At 42.2% G+C, this 18,886-nt stretch overlaps 1 protein-coding gene across 1 annotated transcript in view; it reads right to left on the reverse strand.

The window, feature by feature from the left end:
• Positions 1-4,551: 4,551 nt before the first annotated feature.
• Positions 4,552-18,886, reverse strand: part of LOC135530635 (interferon-induced very large GTPase 1-like) — a 40,936-nt gene continuing 26,601 nt past the window's right edge. The window contains 3 exon segments of the mRNA XM_064958920.1: positions 4,552-4,746; positions 9,278-9,399; positions 9,402-13,175. Of these exon segments, the coding sequence (XP_064814992.1) occupies positions 4,552-4,746; positions 9,278-9,399; positions 9,402-13,175 (4,091 nt within the window).

Genomic DNA, 18,886 nt, shown 5'->3' on the forward strand with positions numbered 1-18,886 from the left:
TTTTTGGATAAAAAAACGTTCCCGTTTTAAACAATATATTTTGTCACGAAAAGATGCTCGACTATGCATATAATTGACAGCTTTGGAAAGAAAACACTCTGACGTTTCCAAAATGGCAAAGATATTATCTGTGTGTGCCACAGAACTGATGCTACAGGCGAAACCAAGATGAAATTTCAAACAGGAAATGGCCCAGATTTTGAGGGCGCTGTGTTCCAATGTCTCCTTACATGGCTGTGAATGCACCAGGAATGAGCCTACACTTTCTGTCGTTTCCCCAAGGTGTCTGCAGCATTGTGACGTATTTGTAGGCATATCATTGGAAGATTGACCATAAGAGACAACATTTACCAGGTGCCCACTTGGTGTCCTCCGTCGAAATTATTGCGTAATCTCCAGCTGCTTGCATTTTACCATTTGCTTCAGAGGAGAAAGTCAACTGCCACGAATGATTTATCATCGAATAGATATATGAAAAACACCTTGAGGATTGATTCTAAACAACGTTTGCCATGTTTCTGTCGATATTATGGAGTTAATTTGGAAAATAGTTCGGCGTTGAAATGACTGAATTTTCGGGGTTTTTTCTTAGACAAACGTGATGAACAAAACGGAGCGATTTCTCCTACACAAATAATCTTTTTGGAAAAACTGAACATTTGCTATCTAACTGAGAGTCTCCTCATTGAAACAAGTTCTTCAAAGGTAAATGATTTTATTTGAATGCTTTTCTTGTCTTTGCGAAAATGTTGCCTGCTGAATGCTAGGCTTAATGCTATCAATACTCTTACACAAATGCTTGTGTAGCTATGGTTGAAAAGCATATTTTGAAAATCTGAGATGACAGTGTTGTTAACAAAAGGCTGCTTGTGAGTGAATATATTTCTTTCATTTCATTTGCGATTTTCATGAATAGTTAACGTTGTGTTATGCTAATGAGCTTGAGGCTATGATTACGCTCCCGGATACGGGATTGCTCGACGCAAGAAGTTAAATGCGGAGGTTGAACTGATGTTCAGCCAAATGAGTGTGGTCAAGTCAAAGTTAAGAAATAGAATGTCACTGCACACTCAACTCTATACTCCTGGTGCGGTATGGACTGAAGCTGGCTGGTGATACCTGTTACCAGCATAAACTATCAGGTGAAGTTCTGCAGCAGTTTGGCACCACAGCAGCGCACAGCTTTAAGGCCACTCTGTCCTCTACTGCTGGTTCCAGCTCTGTGACAATGCAGTTGGACAGTGAAGATGAAGAGGATTTCCTTGCCAATCTATGATTCATCATATTTACAGTACGTAAGGAGTGGACTTTCCGGAACTGGCGGAGACACAGCTGATGGTGGCAGTGTGCACTGCAGTGTGAGCGAGAACAGTGGCAATATCTGGAGGAAACCATTGAGCAGCTAGCCAGCAAAGCAGCACAACAACCTGGGGAGAGATGGAGAGAGATGCCCAGCACATACATCATTATTGGAGTTAAGTTGCTTGTTCAATAAGATAGCATATATACCTTGATATTAGCTTGTACCTATATGTGTTGATCAGTTAGGTAGCATGTTAACTACCAATACACAGAATGTGTAGGTTTACTAGTTAAAAAGAAAATAAATCAAATGTAATTGTTCAATAATGTGTAATGTGTAATTGTTCAATAATTAAATGTGTTGTGTTTAAAAATAAAAATATCTGATCATATGAACTGTGTTGTGTTTATATTACAAATAAATGTGATAAACAAAAATGTCAAATCATATTTTTTTTTTGCCGAGATGGCCAATCAATTTGAGTAACGTTATTGTCTATTCTACGTAATGACGCAGTTTTACGTTATTACGTAATGACGTCATCACGCAATGACATCACAACTTAATTTAGCAACAAAACTACCTGAAAATGAGTTTGGCAACATTGCTCGGAAGCACCTCTCACATGGCTCTCCATCACGTGATCGGGTCATTCTCCATCACGTGATCGGGTCGTTCTCTCCATAACGTGATCGGGTTTTTCTCACAGGCTACAAGGGAAGACAGACACATTGGGGATGCAAACTGCGCCGTCCTTATTCAATGCCAAGTTGCATATTGAAGATATTGGAAGAACTGTTCACATTTACTTTTCATCAGCCAACAGGATGAGTCGGCCTAACGAACTGCAAAAACACTAGCCTATGTCATTCTACTATCCCCCATAGTACAAAAGTCGACCTAATCTATTCTGTGCAATAAATAAATATTCCAAACATAGTCTGGGACAGTTGTGGGATGCGATAGATCCCAAATTCAAACAAGCACTAGCATCAAAAAAACATTTTTACACAATGTGGCTGACAAAACAGTTCAGAATGTTTAGCTTAAAATGTTGATCAACTACTAGGCTATTTCTTCACATTATAAGCAAATTCTCTTTGATTATAATCACAGCCGTGGATATCCCCCTAAGCAGACACCTCAACGGCCCTGAAAGAACTTCATTGGACTATATAAACTGGAAACCACACATCCTGAGGCTGCATTTATTGTAGCTGGGGATTTTAACAAGGCTAATCTGAAAACAAGGCTCCCTAAATTTTATCATCATATTGAATGTGCTACCCGGGCTAGCAAAATTCTGGATCATTGCTACTCTAACTTCCGCGATGCATACAAAGCCCTCCTCGCCCTCCTTTTTGGCAAATCTGACCATGACTCCATTTTGTTGCTCCCAGCCTATAGACAGAAACTAAAACAGGAAACGACAGTGCTCAGGTCTGTTCAACGCTGGTTCGACCAATCTGATTCCACGCTTCAAGATTGCTTCAATCACATGGACCGGGATATGTTCCGCATAGCATCGGACAATAACAGTGATATATACGCTGATTCGGTGAGCGAGTTTATTAGCAAGTGCATCGGTGATTTTGTACTCATGGTGACTATTAAAATCTTCCCAGAAACCGTGGATTGATGGCAGCATTCGCAAAAAACTGAAAGCGCGAACTGAAAGAGTGTAGCTTTTCCCTCCGCAAGGCAATCAAACAAGCTAAGCATCAGTATAGAGACAAAGTAGAGTCCCAATTCAACGGCTCAGACACGAGAGGTATGTGGCAGGGTCTACAGTCAATCACGAATTACAAAAAGAAAACCAGCCCTGTTGCGGACACCCACGTCTTGCTCCCAGACAGACTAAAACACTTCTTAGCTCGTTTTTGAGGAAAATACAGTGTCACTGACATGGTCCGCTACCAACACCTACAGACTCTCCTTCACCGCAGCCAACGTAAGTAAAACATTTAAACGTGTTAACCCTCGCAGGTTAATCCCTAGCCACGTTCTCAGAGCATGCGCAGACCAGCTAGCTGGTGTGTTTAAGGACATATTCAATCAATCCTTATCCCAGTCTGCTGTTGTAAATATAAGCAATGCGCTTAATATTAGGAAAGTTCAGAAATATAGTAGCTAGCCTATAGAAATGTTGAGCAACATGGGTTCAGGAGCTCTCATTTAGTGTTTGGTTAGATTTTTCATTCCATTTGCGCTGATGTCAGAGTGATTAGAGGGACAACAGAGTGCTGAGTACCAGGCAGTTATCAAGTTCGGTAGCCTACCAATGACCATTAGCAGCATCAGAGCTTGGAGAAGCTTCAATTACCATGACGAAACGGTCGCATGGAATTTTACTGCCTTCGTGACTTGTGACTGCCGGTGTGGCGGTAATATGGTCACTGTAACAGTCCTAAGAACAAATAGGTTGTAGAGAGAAGAGAGATGGAGGAGAGGGGGAGGGGAGAGTGAAGAGATGGAGGAGAGGGGAGAGGAGAGAGAAGAGAGAGAAGAGATGGAGGAGAGCAGAGAGAGAAGAGATGGAGGAGAGAGAAGAGATGGAGGAGAGAGGAGAGAGAGGAGAGAGAAGAGATGGAGGAGAGAGGGAGAGGAGAGAGAAGAGATGGAGGAGAGGGGAGAGAGAAGAGATGGAGGAGAGGGGAGAGAGAAGAGATGGAGGAGAGGGGGAGAGAGAAGAGATGGAGGAGAGGGGAGAGAGAAGAAATGGAGGAGAGGGAGAGACAAGAGATGGAGCAGAAGAGATGGAGGAGAGGGGAGAGAGAAGAGATGTAGGGAGAGAAGAGATGGAGGAGAGAGAAGAGATGGAGGAGAGGAGAGAGGAGAGAGAAGAGATGGAGGAGAGGAGAGATAGAGGAGAGAGAAGAGATGGAGGAGAGAGGAGAGAGAAGAGATGGAGGAGAGGGGGAGAGACAAGAGATGGAGGAGAGAGGAGAGAGAAGAGATGGAGGAGAAAGGAGAGAAGAGATGGAGGAGAGGGAGAGGAGAGACAAGAGATGGAGCAGAGGAGAGAAGAAATGGAGGAGAGGAAAGAGAGAAGAAATGGAGGAGAGGAAAGAGAGAGAGAAGAAATGGAGGAGAGGAAAGAGAGAGAGGAAAGAGAGAGAGAGAAAAGAGAGAGAGAAAGAGAGAAAAGAGAGAGAGAAAGAGAGAAAAGAGAGAGAGAGAGAGAGAGAGAGAGAGAAAAGAGAGAGAGAAAAGAGAGAGAGAGAGAGAAGTACCTCTGACACTATGGTCTACACCAGTCTCCTGGCCATTATCACAGTGATGAAGATAGTCAGGTGGTAGTCCACTGTGATGAGGGCTGAGAAGCCCACACAGCTACTGCTCCTAGATGTGCTGTTGGGGGTACCGGAGTACTGAGTTGGGCTGTTGGGGTTACAGGAGGACTGGAGTTGGGCTGTTGGGGGTACTGGAGGACTGGAGTTGGGCTGTTGGGGGTACTGGAGGACTGGAGTTGGGCTGTTGGGGGTACTGGAGTACTGGAGTTGGGCTGTTGGGGGTACTGGAGTACTGAGTTGGGCTGTTGGGGTTACAGGAGGACTGGAGTTGGGCTGTTGGGGGTACTGGAGGACTGGAGTTGGGCTGTTGGGGGTACTGGAGGACTGGAGTTGGGCTGTTGGGGGTGTATTGGCTTCCTTTCCTCTTTACCATAGCCACTGCACAAGCCTGAAGCGAAGTTGTTTGGTACGCATACAGTCCACACTCAAGGTTTCCAAACATTCAATGACATCCAGGGATATGGTGCAACAAAATTGTTTATTCTTCTTATATCTAACAAAGAAATTATTCTCCAATCAACTTAAAGCATAGAATACTTGAGATGGAAAATACATATTATGACCTGTCTGTATGGTCAAAAAACTATACCGCTCCCGCATCTAGCAAGGACTCCTCTCCCGGAGGCCCAACTTCCTGCCTTTATCCTCACACACTTACCACAATACAATGAACAGGCAAGAGGGGGGCAAAAACTGAGTTACACTAACAACACTAACAACAAATGAATATATCTCAATCAGGTAAATATAAATCATAAAAGGTACGTACCTAATATTTCATCATATACATTCATATTTAATATCTTTACACAAATATACATGGAGCTCCGTATGTTCAGTCTTTTATACAAATATATCCAAATCGGCTCTAACAGGGGTACTAGAGGACTGGATATGGGCTGTTGGGGTACAGGAGGACTGGAGTTGGGCTATTGGGGGTACAGGAGGACTGGAGTTGGGCTGTTGGGGGTACAGGAGGACTGGAGTTGGGCTGTTGAGGGTACTAGAGGACTGGAGTTGGGCTGTTGGGGGTACAGGAGGACTGGAGTTGGGCTGTTGGGGGTACTGGAGGACTGGAGTTGGGCTGTTGGGGGTACTGGAGGACTGGAGTTGGGCTGTTGGGGGTACAGGAGGACTGGAGTTGGGCTGTTGGGGGTACTGGAGGACTGGAGTTGGGCTGTTGGGGGTACTGGAGGACTGGAGTTGGGCTGTTGAGGGTACAGGAGGACTGGAGTTGGGCTGTTGGGGGTACTGGAGGACTGGAGTTGGGCTGTTGGGGGTACTGGAGGACTGGAGTTGGGCTGTTGGGGGTACAGGAGGACTGGAGTTGGGCTGTTGGGGGTACTGGAGGACTGGAGTTGGGCTGTTGGGGGTACTGGAGGACTGGAGTTGGGCTGTTGGGGGTACAGGAGGACTGGAGTTGGGCTGTTGGGGGTACAGGAGGACTGGAGTTGGGCTGTTGGGGGTACAGGAGGATTGGAGTTGGGCTGTTGGGGGTACTGGAGGACTGGAGTTGGGCTGTTGGGGGTACTAGAGGACTGGAGTTGGGCTGTTGGGGGTACAAGAGGACTGGAGTTGGGCTGTTGGGGGTACTGGAGGACTGGAGTTGGGCTGTTGGGGGTACTGGAGGACTGGAGTTGGGCTGTTGGGGGTACAGGAGGACTGGAGTTGGGCTGTTGGGGGTACAGGAGGACTGGAGTTGGGCTGTTGGGGGTACTGGAGGACTGGAGTTGGGCTGTTGGGGGTACTGGGGAACTGGAGTTGGGCTGTTGGGGGTACAGGAGGACTGGAGTTGGGCTGTTGGGGGTACAGGAGGATTGGAGTTGGGCTGTTGGGGGTACTGGAGGACTGGAGTTGGGCTGTTGGGGGTACTAGAGGACTGGAGTTGGGCTGTTGGGGGTACAAGAGGACTGGAGTTGGGCTGTTGGGGGTACAGGAGAAGGGCTGTTGAGGGTAATTGAGGACTTGCAAAGAAAAAGCCAGACTGGCCAATAAGAAGAACATATTTAAGAAGGGCAAAAGAACAGACACTGAACAGAGAAACTCTGCCTCGAATTCCAGCATCCCGGGAGTCGCCTCCACTGTTAACATTGAGACTGGTGTTTGCGGGTACTATTTAATGAAGCTGCCAGTTGAGGACTTGTGAGGTGTCTGTTTCTCAAACTAGACACTAATGTACTCGTCCTCTTACTCAGTTATGCACCGTGGCCTCCCACTCCTCTTTCTACCTGGTTAGAGACAGTTTGCTCTGTTCTGTGAAGGGAGTAGTACACAGCATTGTACGAGATCTTCAGTTTCTTGACAATTTCTCACATAGAACAGCCTTCATTTCTCAGAACAAGAATAGACTGATGAGTTTGAGAACAAAGGTCTTTGTTTCTGGCCATTTCGAGCCTGTAATCGAACCCACAAATGCTGATGCTCCAGGTACTCAACTAGTCTTTAGAAGGCCAGTTTTATTGCTTTAAATGAGGACAACAGTTTTCAGCTGTGCTAACAAAATTGCAAAAGGGATTTCTAATGATCAATTAGCCATTTAAAATGATCAACTTGGATTAGCTAACACAACGTACCATTGGAAGACAGGAGTGATGGTTGCTGATAATGGGCCTCTGTACGCCTAGATATTCCATTTAAAAAATCAACCATTTCCAGCTACAATAGTCATTTACAACATTAACAATGTCTACACTTTATTTCTGATCAATTTTATGTTATTTTAATGGACAAAAAAATGTGCTTTTCTTTAAAAAACAAGGACATTTCTAAGTGACCCCAAACTTTTGAACAGTAGTGTACATCAAGCATCCATGAAGAGTTTTAATGAAGTTACATTACTGATGTTCACTGATTATAAATATGTTTTCAAAGCAATGACGTCATTGAACAAATCACTATTAGAAGGTGTGATCAATTTAAAACAGATTTACAGTCTACGTAGTAATCATTCTTGTTTAAGTAAATTATTTAAGAGACCAATACATGTGTAAAACCTGTATATGAAACAACAAATTATTCTCTACATAAAAAAATTACATTAAGATGAAAAAGTAAAAGGTCAAATAACAAATAAAAACAAAGGGAAAGTCCACCACTAAATGATTGTCACGCCTTGGTCTTAGTATTTTGTGTTTTCGTTAATTAGTTGGTCAGGCCAGGGTGTGACATGGGTTTATGTTGTTGTATTTCATAGTGGGGTTTTGTAGTTATTGGGATTGCGGCTGAGTAGGGGTGTTGCATAGGTTTGGCTGTTTGAGGCGGTTCTCAATCAGAGTCAGGTGATTCTCGTTGTCTCTGATTGGGAACCGTATTTAGGTAGCCTTGGTTTCACTTTGTATTTCGTGGGTGATTGTTCCTGTCTCTGTGTAGTTTCACCAGATAGGCTGTAATTAGGTTTCACGTTCCATTTTGTTGTTTTGTATTTGTATCGTCATTTTTTGTTTCATTAAAAACATGAGTAACCAACACGCTGCATTTCGGTCCGACTTTTTCGACAAACGAAGAACGCCGTTACAATGATGATCCTTCATAATCTGTGATTAAGGCATATCAAGCCCTACTGTAGGACAGATGGAAAAGTAAATGAGAGAAATATAATTATTAGAATTGAAAATAAACAAACAATGTCAGACTAGCTCATTTGTTACCTGTGTATTGTGTTTATCTAGACTAGCTCCTTAGTTACCTGTGTATTGTGTTTATCTAGACAAGCTCCTTAGTTACCTGTGTATTGTGTTTATCTAGACTAGCTCCTTAGTTACCTGTGTATTGTGTTTATCTAGACTAGCTCCTTAGTTACCTGTGTATTGTGTTTATCTAGACTAGCTCCTTAGTTACCTGTGTATTGTGTTTATCTAGACTCGCTCCTTAGTTACCTGTGTATTGTGTTTATCTAGACTAGCTCCTTAGTTACCTGTGTATTGTGTTTATCTAGACTAGCTCCTTAGTTACCTGTGTATTGTGTTTATCTAGACTAGCTCCTTAGTTACCTGTGTATTGTGTTGTCTAGACTAGCTCCTTAGTTACCTGTGTATTGTGTTTATCTAGACTCGCTCCTTAGTTACCTGTGTATTGTGTTTATCTAGACTCGCTCCTTAGTTACCTGTGTATTGTGTTTATCTAGACAAGCTCCTTAGTTACCTCTATATTGTGTTTATCTAGACTCGCTCCTTAGTTACCTGTGTATTGTGTTTATCTAGACTCGCTCCTTAGTTACCTGTGTATTGTGTTTATCTAGACTCGCTCCTTAGTTACCTGTGTATTGTGTTTATCTAGATTAGCTCCTGAGTTACCTGTGTATTGTGTTTATCTAGACAAGCTCCTTAGTTACCTGTGTATTGTGTTTATCTAGACAAGCTCCTTAGTTACCTGTGTATTGTGTTAATAAGGTCAAAAGGCTCAATCTGTTGGTTAACCCATTTGTGTTCACGTTTACTTTTCTTCCATTTGTTTGATTACTACATTTACTAATAATGATTTTCTTACTACATCATGAGTTGTGTAGATGTACTTTGATTAGAATATTGTGTTCCTTTGACATACAATTCAACATGTTAGCTATTTCATTATGGAACATCAGATCTGTATATTGCTAAGAGGTCATATAGTTTATTAATGTATTTGTTAATGACTTTCTGTGATCCAGTTGTGTATTTCCAGATCTGCACATTATTTCAACAACTCTGGGTGACTGGCTCCTTATATTTTGATTCTGTGACATATTCGTGTCATGAGAGTTATTTCTGTTTGTCAAGTCTTTGAATGTCTCATATTCTCCATCAGCCAGGAGTTGTTTCAAAATGGAAACTGGAAAGCTCCTCGGGTGCTGTAATCCTCTGACCCTTTACCGGTCTTCACTTCATCAATCACATCAGGACATATCATTTTGGTCACATAGTCCTGTACAGCTGGCTGCAAACAGAGCTTTGTGAAGTCCTCAGCTTTATTTAGGCACTGGTCTCGGTTATGAAACAAGTCTATGAACTCAGTAAGGTACTTGTTCTTAGACTGTTCCAGACACTTCCTTGGGTCATTGAATGCAATGAAATCATCATGTTTCTTCTGAAATGTTCTTGCTGCTATGCCACAGATGTGCAGCTTCAGTTTAACCTCACATTCCTCAGGAACTTTACGTTTCTTGTTTTGTTGAGATGTTTCATCAATTATTTCAAGCAGCTCTTTGATGAAAGTATCATGGTAATCTGTTTTGTTTTTCACCTTCTGGGTTATAAACTCCTGACACCTTTTTATGATGTTGTCACACAACTCTTGCAATTTCATCCTGAGATGGTCTCTATTCAAGCGCATCACAAAGCCTTTAGTCTTCGGCCACCAATCCCCTGACTCTACAACAAAGGGTGTCTTCCCACAATCAACCAAGCTGTTTCCAACCAACATACTATTGACGTAACCCGACCTCATAGATAAATGGTCATGTAAAATTCTGGAGGCATCCTGAGCAACATGTCTTCTTGGGAGTCCTCTGAATTTAATCTCAGACAGAGTTTTCTTCCACATTCTTTCAAAATCATCTCTGAGGGCCTCATCCGATAGGACAGATTTGTTCTGTTTACACGTTTGAAGCAAAGCCAGCACTTTTCTTTCTAGTGTACTTGCTTGTGAGCACTTGATGTCATCCAGTTCTGTCATTCCCTCTTTGATCTCAACAGCTCCTTGCAGTTTGTTTTTCACTGTGTTTTCTGTCTCTCGTCTCAGTGTTTTGGCACTGGACACAAAGTCCTCCTTGTATTTTTCCACCAGATTGACATGGCCATCTTGCTTTTCAAAGTATTTCACTAGATTGTCTTGGATTTCCTTTTCTCCCTCTGAAAGCTTCTCAGATGCTTCTATCATCAAGTCTTGTAGCACATCTCTTGACCTCTGGGGATGTTGATCTGACATGACAGTATTGGATATTTTAGTTTCAGCACTGACCATCCATTTATACATCTCCTTCTGGAAGGCCCATTCCCAACCATTGTACTCAGAACATAATCTGGAGTATGCATCTGCAACCAGGCTGTTTCTGAAACTAAAGATGAATTTCTCAAATGTCACTGCCTCCCACAAGCTTTGTGTCCACTTTAGGAAATGTGTCAAGTCGTAATTTCTCTGGTGTTTTCTGAAATCTTTAATTAAGGTCTTCTTGAAGCTGTACACAGCCTCACTGTAGCCAGCATTGACTGGAGCCATCGGGGGAGTCCCATGCCAGAGTCCTGGGATGTAGCAGCTGCTTGTGTCTGAATCATACTCCATCACATCAGTGAACTTAGTGATATTCTCCTTCTTCTCCATTCTGGCTGCTGCCTGGGTCATTTCATTCAACTGTTCCAACAACTTCTTTCTGTCTCTCATGTTGTTGTCATGAGCAGACATGTCTGACACATTCTGATGCACAAAATGACATACTGGCTTCTTCCCCACTTCCTTCATCCTGATAAAAGCATGAACAACAATCTGTAGAATGTCTTTCATCTCTGTGTTGTTCTCCATGGCCATGTTGATGATAGTGACATCACTGAGTCCTATTACCAGTGTGGCCAGTTCATTGTCATGTTCATGGCTATCATCTAGTTGAGCCAACTCAGGTGATTTCAACCCCTCTGTGTCAATCACCATGATGAAGTCACATTTCAGTTCCTCCTTGAGTTCTTTGTTGACTTTAATCAGCAGCATGAAGGCCCCTCTGGTGCATCTTCCACTGCTGACAGCAAACTGGACCCCAAACATGGTGTTGAGGAGAGTGGACTTCCCTGTGCTTTGGACCCCCAAAACTGTCACAACCCGGATCTTGCTGTTGGATTGGACAAGAGTATGAAGCTGAGTCAGAACAGCCAATATCCATTTCAGAGGGATATTTGATGCATCTCCATCCAGAAGCTCAACGGGGAAACCATCCAACAGCATCTGAGCACACAATCCAGGGAGATTCTCCATCTGTTTCCGATGTTGGCTACTTTCAGGAAGGGAGCAGGAAGCTTCATATAACTGGCCCAACTCACGCAGGAAGTGTTCAAGTCCCAGGGAACAGTCAGATAACTGCTTATCCAAATCTTTAATGTCATCTTTTTTCTCCTGAGAATTTTGGCAAAGATCTTTGTACCGGCCCCTTAAGACAGACAGATTCTGTCGTGACAGATTGTCCAGATTTATCTGCATCCATTTGAGGAAATAGGAACGCTCAGGTCCTGAACCTGACAATCCAGAAATGAATCTTGTCATGGCATCTGGCATGTCAAATGTATGTTGCTTCTCTCTCAGCTCTTTCTCCTTTTTCTTCAGAGAGCTCCTGTAGTGTTCAATTTCTTGATCCCCTGCATTTCTCAGCCGACATCTCTCTTTCTCCAAATGGGAAAGCTCTTTCCAGATTTGACCTTGTAAAGGTAGCTTTTCATTTTTGAATTTGATTGGGTCTGTGATGTTCCTGGTGATTTCATCTGCCATCTTCCAAGCACTCTGACACTCATCACAGTCTTCATCAACCCAAATCCCCATCTGATGAGCCATGTCAGCCATGTTCTCAATTGTCAGTCGTTTTGGACGTTTTTTGATGATGTCACCCACAGAGGACTGCAGGATTTTGACAAATTCTGCATCATTCTGTTTATTTTTCACAATCACGTTTTTTTCATTGATACCGCAGTTTCTGATAAGTGTTTTCAATATGTCTACCTTGAACATTTTTCTTTGAGAGTTGACAACCAGAAATAACTCTGCCTTAGTTTTTTTGCTTTTCAAGATCTTGAAGAATTCTACCTCTAAGTCATCAGTGAAAATGTAAACTGCCGCTGATGTTTGACACAGAAAGGAGAACTCTGTTTCAAATGACCTGATATCTCCTCTGAGATTGGCAACAGCCACAGGCTCTGTCAAAATGTCTATGTTTCTGTTCCCACATGGAAGGTACCAAATTATTTCAACAAGGCCATCTGAGATTTGTCGAGATGCATCTCCACATTCCATATCACGATGAACAAATGTGTCATGGTACTGTTGAGGGTTACTTAGCAACTTGTTCAAGATCTGAGACTTGGACAAGCTGCTCTCTCCTAACTTAACAAATGACACCATGGGAATATCAGAGAGAACTATTCTCTCTTCCACAAAAGCCTTTGTGGCTGTTTGTGAAGACGATCTAAACTTCTTCACTATGTCCCTCAAGGCCCACAGCATCAAAGTGCTTTGTTTTGTGTCACAGTTGGGCAGCAGAAGAGGAACAGCAAACTGACACATGGACATTTTCTGGACCATCTCCTGCTGCAGGAAACCATCTGAACACAGAAACAGGGCAGTAATCAGGTCCAGTGGATTAATGACATCACTGTTATCAGAGTCAGTGTTCAGGTTGTCTACACCACAATAGGAAAACTCCTGGTCAGTGGTCAGACATTTCACACTCCTTGCATTCACATTTGTCATCATTAATTTCTTCAGGAAGGCCCCTGGAAGTGACTGCATAGTGGTAAGAGGTTCATCTGATGTAGTATCAGCATTTATCTCAAGGACAGTACTCAACATCAGCTTGTTTTCATAATGATCTTCTAGTCCAGCCTTTGACAACAGCTCCCTGAGACAAGGTCCTGTAAATAGAAATGAAAAGTTAACCATGATTACAAATCCTCTTCAACGTGTAGCAGAAAACCACACTAACAGGTGTATACACTGTACTTTGGATTAAGTTAAAGCAAGCAGAGGCAGATCAACTCTGTGACACAACAACTCACAGAAATGGAAGCAGGCATTTAAAGGTGAATTCAGATATTATCAGAAAATCCATCAAGCTCCTAAACTCCAAAGGGAAGTAATGATTGAAGAACCACGTTAATGAATCAAGTTAAGGTGACTGTTTCAATTAGAAACATTCAATTTTGCAAACTGAAATTACTTTGGATTTGTGTGCCAGTGAAAACAAAAGGTTACTTCGTTCCACTGTATTTCAGAGATCTGCATCCCCCCAAAATATACAGCTGGATCCATACAGGGTTTCAAGTTCAATGTCTATATTTTTTATTTTAACTAGGCAAGTCAAATCCTTATTGTCAATGACAGCCTAGGAACAGTGGGTTAACTGCCTTGTTCAGGGGCAGAATGACAGATTTTTACCATGTCAGCTTGGGGATTCAATCTAGGAACCTTTCAGTTATATGTCCAATGCTCTAACCACGAGGCTTCCTGCCTTGGGGGGATGTGACACCATTCTTATATAAGAAATATAATAATTTGGTGTTTTGTTAATGGTGGTGGAAAATGCTGTTTCAGGCAGGGCTCCAGAATTTCCCATCAGCTGAGTTGAGATCTGGTGACAGAGACAGCCATGGCATGTGTTTTACATCACTTTCACACTCAAACCATTCAGTGATCACGTATGCCCTGTGGGTGGGGGCATTGCCATCCTATGGGGGCATAGCCTTGGTAGCCAGAATAATAGAATAAATAATGTGTGCCTAGCATTTTATATGACCTTAAACATGCACGGATGTTAATTGCTTAATTAACTCAGAAACCACATGTACATTTAAGTCATTGATCAGACGTGAAGTGTAAGGGCAACGAAAGGAACTGGTATGAGGAGCTTTAAAGTAACTGTCCAGTGAAAATCTGACTTTAAAAGTTCATATTCTAAAAACTTGGGGGACAACAGGAGGGTTCTGGGTGTTCTGAGCAGCTCCACTCCGGTGTAGAATGTATGTTTTTGAATCTCAATAGTGTTTCCATTATTTTGGCAGTTATCTGTATGTTCCCACATTACATCTTAATGTAAATGAGTTTTTTTAAGCACTTACGTTTTCCCTCCCAAAAATTGTAATTATGTCCCTAATATGGTAATTCATTATAGGTCATATTTAATAGGAAACTTATTTAATAGATAATAATAATAATAGATAATTAATAGATAATTAATAAAATATATTTTAATTAAAGCTGTAATCCACAATAGGTGAAAAACCCTTAAAGGGGTCCATCCTTTTTATTAACAATTCACAATGGAGACTGATGGATTCTGTTAAAATGTAACATGTTTCTAGTTAAACTGCAGTTTGTTTGTATCCTGTGTAGTGTACGACTACTGTGAGTATAGGACCTGAAACTGTTTGTATGCTAAGTGAGAAAAGTTGACATAATCAGATAAGAGGAAATTGCCTCGGATCAGAGAGCAGGGTCAGGCCCAGAACAATGAAGATGGACTGGTTGTGATTCTGATCTAGTTAAACAAAGAGAGGAGCATGGACATTCCACAGGGGAAAGGAGGGAAACTCATTGGGGCCATAAAAGGTATTGCTGGGGAAGTGACACCTACAAGGGAAGAGTATAAAATGTGTTGTGAACTTTATTTTTTGTTGTTGTTTTACTTAATTTATAGATTTTCAGATATAACATCAAAAACAGTCCAAACCTAAACCCTCATTCTCTTCTCACTCCATTCCCTTCCTCCCTCCCTCCCTACCAACCAACCAACCACCCACCCTCCACTCCCTCCCTACCAACCAACCACCCTCCACTCCTTCCCTCCCTCCCTCCCTCACCTCCAAACCACCCACCAAGGCATGTTACGTCCGTCGTCGGAAGGAGACCAAGGTGCAGGGTGGTAGGCGTACATTATACTTTTATTTTCAATGACACCAAAAAGCAACTAAATGCAAACCGAACGTAAAGATATATGCAGCGCAGAAAGCAACTACACACAAACAAGATCCCTGAAGATGGGAAAAAGAAGATGGGAAGATGGAGATGGGAAAAAGGGCTGCCTAAATATGATCCCCAATCAGAGACAACGATAAACAGCAGCCTCTGATTGGGAACCATACTAAGCCAACAAAGAAATAGATAAACTAGAATGCCCACCCAAATCACACCCTGACCTAACCAAATAGAGAAATAAACAGGCTCTCTAAGGTCAGGGCGTGACAAGGCATCCATAAAAGTAAGTTAAATGGGAAAGAAAAACAGAAACAAACGGTAATAGAATCAAAAACAATGGGGAAAAAAGTTCTATAAAATTTCTTATCGGCACAAATGGCCACAAGAACAGATATGCTTACCAAACTATGCAAATTGCACCAAGTAAAAGATAGGCTCTCCATGTATTGTATTAATGGGGACCAGGTAAAGTCAAACTTTTGTCGGGACCCAAGCACAGTGTACCTAACCTTCTCCAGAGGCAGAGATGACATCACCTCCTTAAACCTCTGCAAAAAGGAGGGCGGATTTGCAGACAACCATGCATCATTTGCTTGATGCGTGGTAGCATTCTGGTTTAAAGGAAGTACCCCAAAAATGGCAGTGACCGGGTTTGGGCTAACAGTTGTATTACACATACGTGAGAATGCCTCAAAAAATGGGGTCCCAGAGGCCACTCAAAGATTGGCATGACCAAAACACATGTCCCATAGTCGCTGGACTCTGGTGGCATCACAAACACTTGGGATCAACATTTGGATATATTTTTTAGTATATATTTTTGTAATAGAGATGGTGCAAAACCTTAAACTGAATAAGTCCATGCCTTATGCAAAATGATGATGTATGGATACGCTTAATACTTTGTTACCATACAGTGCCTTGCGAAAGTATTCGGCCCCCTTGAACTTTGCGACCTTTTGTCACATTTCAGGCTTCAAACATAAAGATATAAAACTGTATTTTTTTGTGAAGAATCAACTACAAGTGGGAAACAATCATGAAGTGGAATGACATTTATTGGATATTTCAAACTTTTTAACAAATCAAAAACTGAAAAATTGGGCATGCAAAATTATTCAGCCCCCTTAAGTTAATACTTTGTAGCGCCACCTTTTGCTGCGATTACAGCTGTAAGTCGCTTAGGGTATGTCTCTATCAGTTTTGCACATCGAGAGACTGAAATTTTTTCCCATTCCTCCTTGCAAAACAGCTCGAGCTCAGTGAGGTTGGATGCAGAGCATTTGTGAACAGCAGTTTTCAGTTCTTTCAGCAGATTCTCGATTGGATTCAGGTTTGGACTTTGACTTGGCCATTCTAACACCTGAATATGTTTATTTTTGAAACATTCCATTGTAGATTTTGCTTTATGTTTTGGATCATTGTCTTGTTGGAAGACAAATCTCCGTCCCAGTCTCAGGTCTTTTGCAGACTCCATCAGGTTTTCTTCCAGAATGGTCCTGTATTTGGCTCCATCCATCTTCCCATCAATTTTAACCATCTTCCCTGTCCCTGCTGAAGAAAAGCAGGCCCAAACCATGATGCTGCCACCACCATATTTGACAGTGGAGATGGTGTATTCAGGGTGATGAGCTGTGTTGCTTTTACGCCAAACATAACGTTTTGCATTGTTGCCAAAAAGTTCAATTTTGGTTTCATCTGACCAGAGCACCTTCTTCCACATGTTTGGTGTGTCTCCCAGGTTGCTTGTGGCAAACTTTAAATGACACTTTTTATGGATATCTGTAAGAAATGGCTTTCTTCTTGCCACTCTTCCATAAAGGCCAGATTTGTGCAATATACGACTGATTGTTGTCCTATGGACAGAGTCTCCCACCTCAGCTGTAGATCTCTGCAGTTCATCCAGAGTGATCATGGGCCTCTTGGCTGCATTTCTGATCAGTCTTCTCCTTGTATGAGCTGAAAGTTTAGAGGGACGGCCAGGTCTTGGTAAATTTGCAGTGGTCTGATACTCCTTCCATTTCAATATTATCGCTTGCACAGTGCTCCTTGGGATGTTTAAAGCTTGGGAAATCTTTTTGTATCCAAATCCGGCTTTAAACTTCTTCACAACAGTATCTCGGACCTGCCTGGTTTGTTCCTTGTTCTTCATGATGCTCTCTGCGCTTTTAACGGACCTCTGAGACTATCAAAGTGCAGGTGCATTTATACGGAGACTTGATTACACACAGGTGGATTGTATTTATCATCATTAGTCATTTAGGTCAACATTGGATCATTCAGAGATCCTCACCGAACTTCTGGAGAGAGTTTGCTGCACTGAAAGTAAAGGGGCTGAATAATTTTGCACGCCCAATTTTTCAGTTTTTGATTTGTTAAAAAAGTTTGAAATATCCAATAAATGTCGTTCCACTTCATGATTGTGTCCCACTTGTTGTTGATTCTTCACAAAAAAATACAGTTTTATATCTTTATGTTTGAAGCCTGAAATGTGGAAAAAGGTCGCAAAGTTCAAGGGGGCCGAATACTTTCGCAAGGCACTGTAGATATTTCCACTCAACCCAGTTGAAAGCCTTTTCAGCATCAAGAGAGATGCCAACTTCTGGCTGTAGAGTTGAGTGATCAGTATAAATAACATTAAATAGCCAGCACATATTATAGAAAGATTCCCTACCGGAGATAAATCCGGTTTGGTCAGAGTTCATTATATTAGCCATCACTGTCTCTAAACGGAGCGAGAGGATCTTAGTAAGAATTTTACAATCGAAGCCCAAAAGGCTTATAGGGCGGTATGAGCCACACTCTAGGGGATTCTTGTCTTTGTTAAGCTAAACCAAAATAGTCGACTGGGAAAGTGTTTGTGGCAGTTTCTGACAAGAAAGGATTTCATTGTCAATTGAGCTGAGGATAGGGGATAATTTAGAGGATAAGGCTTTATAGAATTCAATAGGGTTGCCATCAGGCCCAGGGGCTTCACTGCTCTGCATTGACTGGAGTGTTGTGAACTTTCTAAATGTATGCACTCAGCTGACTTTATCCTTGACATTAAACACTTGAAACTTCTCATGAGTGTTTGGTCTCAATTCCTTATTCCAAAGAGGTTGCAAACACTGTAGCCTTTCCTGGGCCAATATCTCTGGAGAGGGAGGTACATGTGCAATCAGGGTAACTATATCGTCTTCTGGCAGAGGGGTCACAACACAATGTTTATCTGTCTTGCTTTTCTGTACCTCCTCCTGTAGCTGGCTAACCTGCTCCTGCATTGCTTGCATTGACTGCAGTTGATTCAACATGAAGCCCTGTAGTATGGCTCAAAGCACTGCCATGCCATCAGGAGTGCTAGTGCTGTGAGGGGGTTTCATGTTTCATTTATTCAGTGATCACTTGTTTCCTGTGGATGGGGCTTTTTCATCCAGTGGGGGTAGAACCTTGGTGGCCAAAATAATGGCCTGCCTAGCATTTTTATACATGACCTTAAGCATGAAGGGATGTTAATTGCCTAATTAACTTAAGAACCACACCTGTGTGGAAGCACATGCTTTCAATATATTTTGTGTACCTCATTTACTCAAGTGATTCCATTATTTTGGCAGTTACCTGTTGCTTCCCGCATTATGTCTTATTGTAATAATGTGGGGGAAAATCTGATTAT

Source organism: Oncorhynchus masou, unplaced genomic scaffold (genome assembly GCF_036934945.1).
Source record: "Oncorhynchus masou masou isolate Uvic2021 unplaced genomic scaffold, UVic_Omas_1.1 unplaced_scaffold_1403, whole genome shotgun sequence".
Lineage (NCBI taxonomy): Eukaryota > Metazoa > Chordata > Actinopteri > Salmoniformes > Salmonidae > Oncorhynchus > Oncorhynchus masou.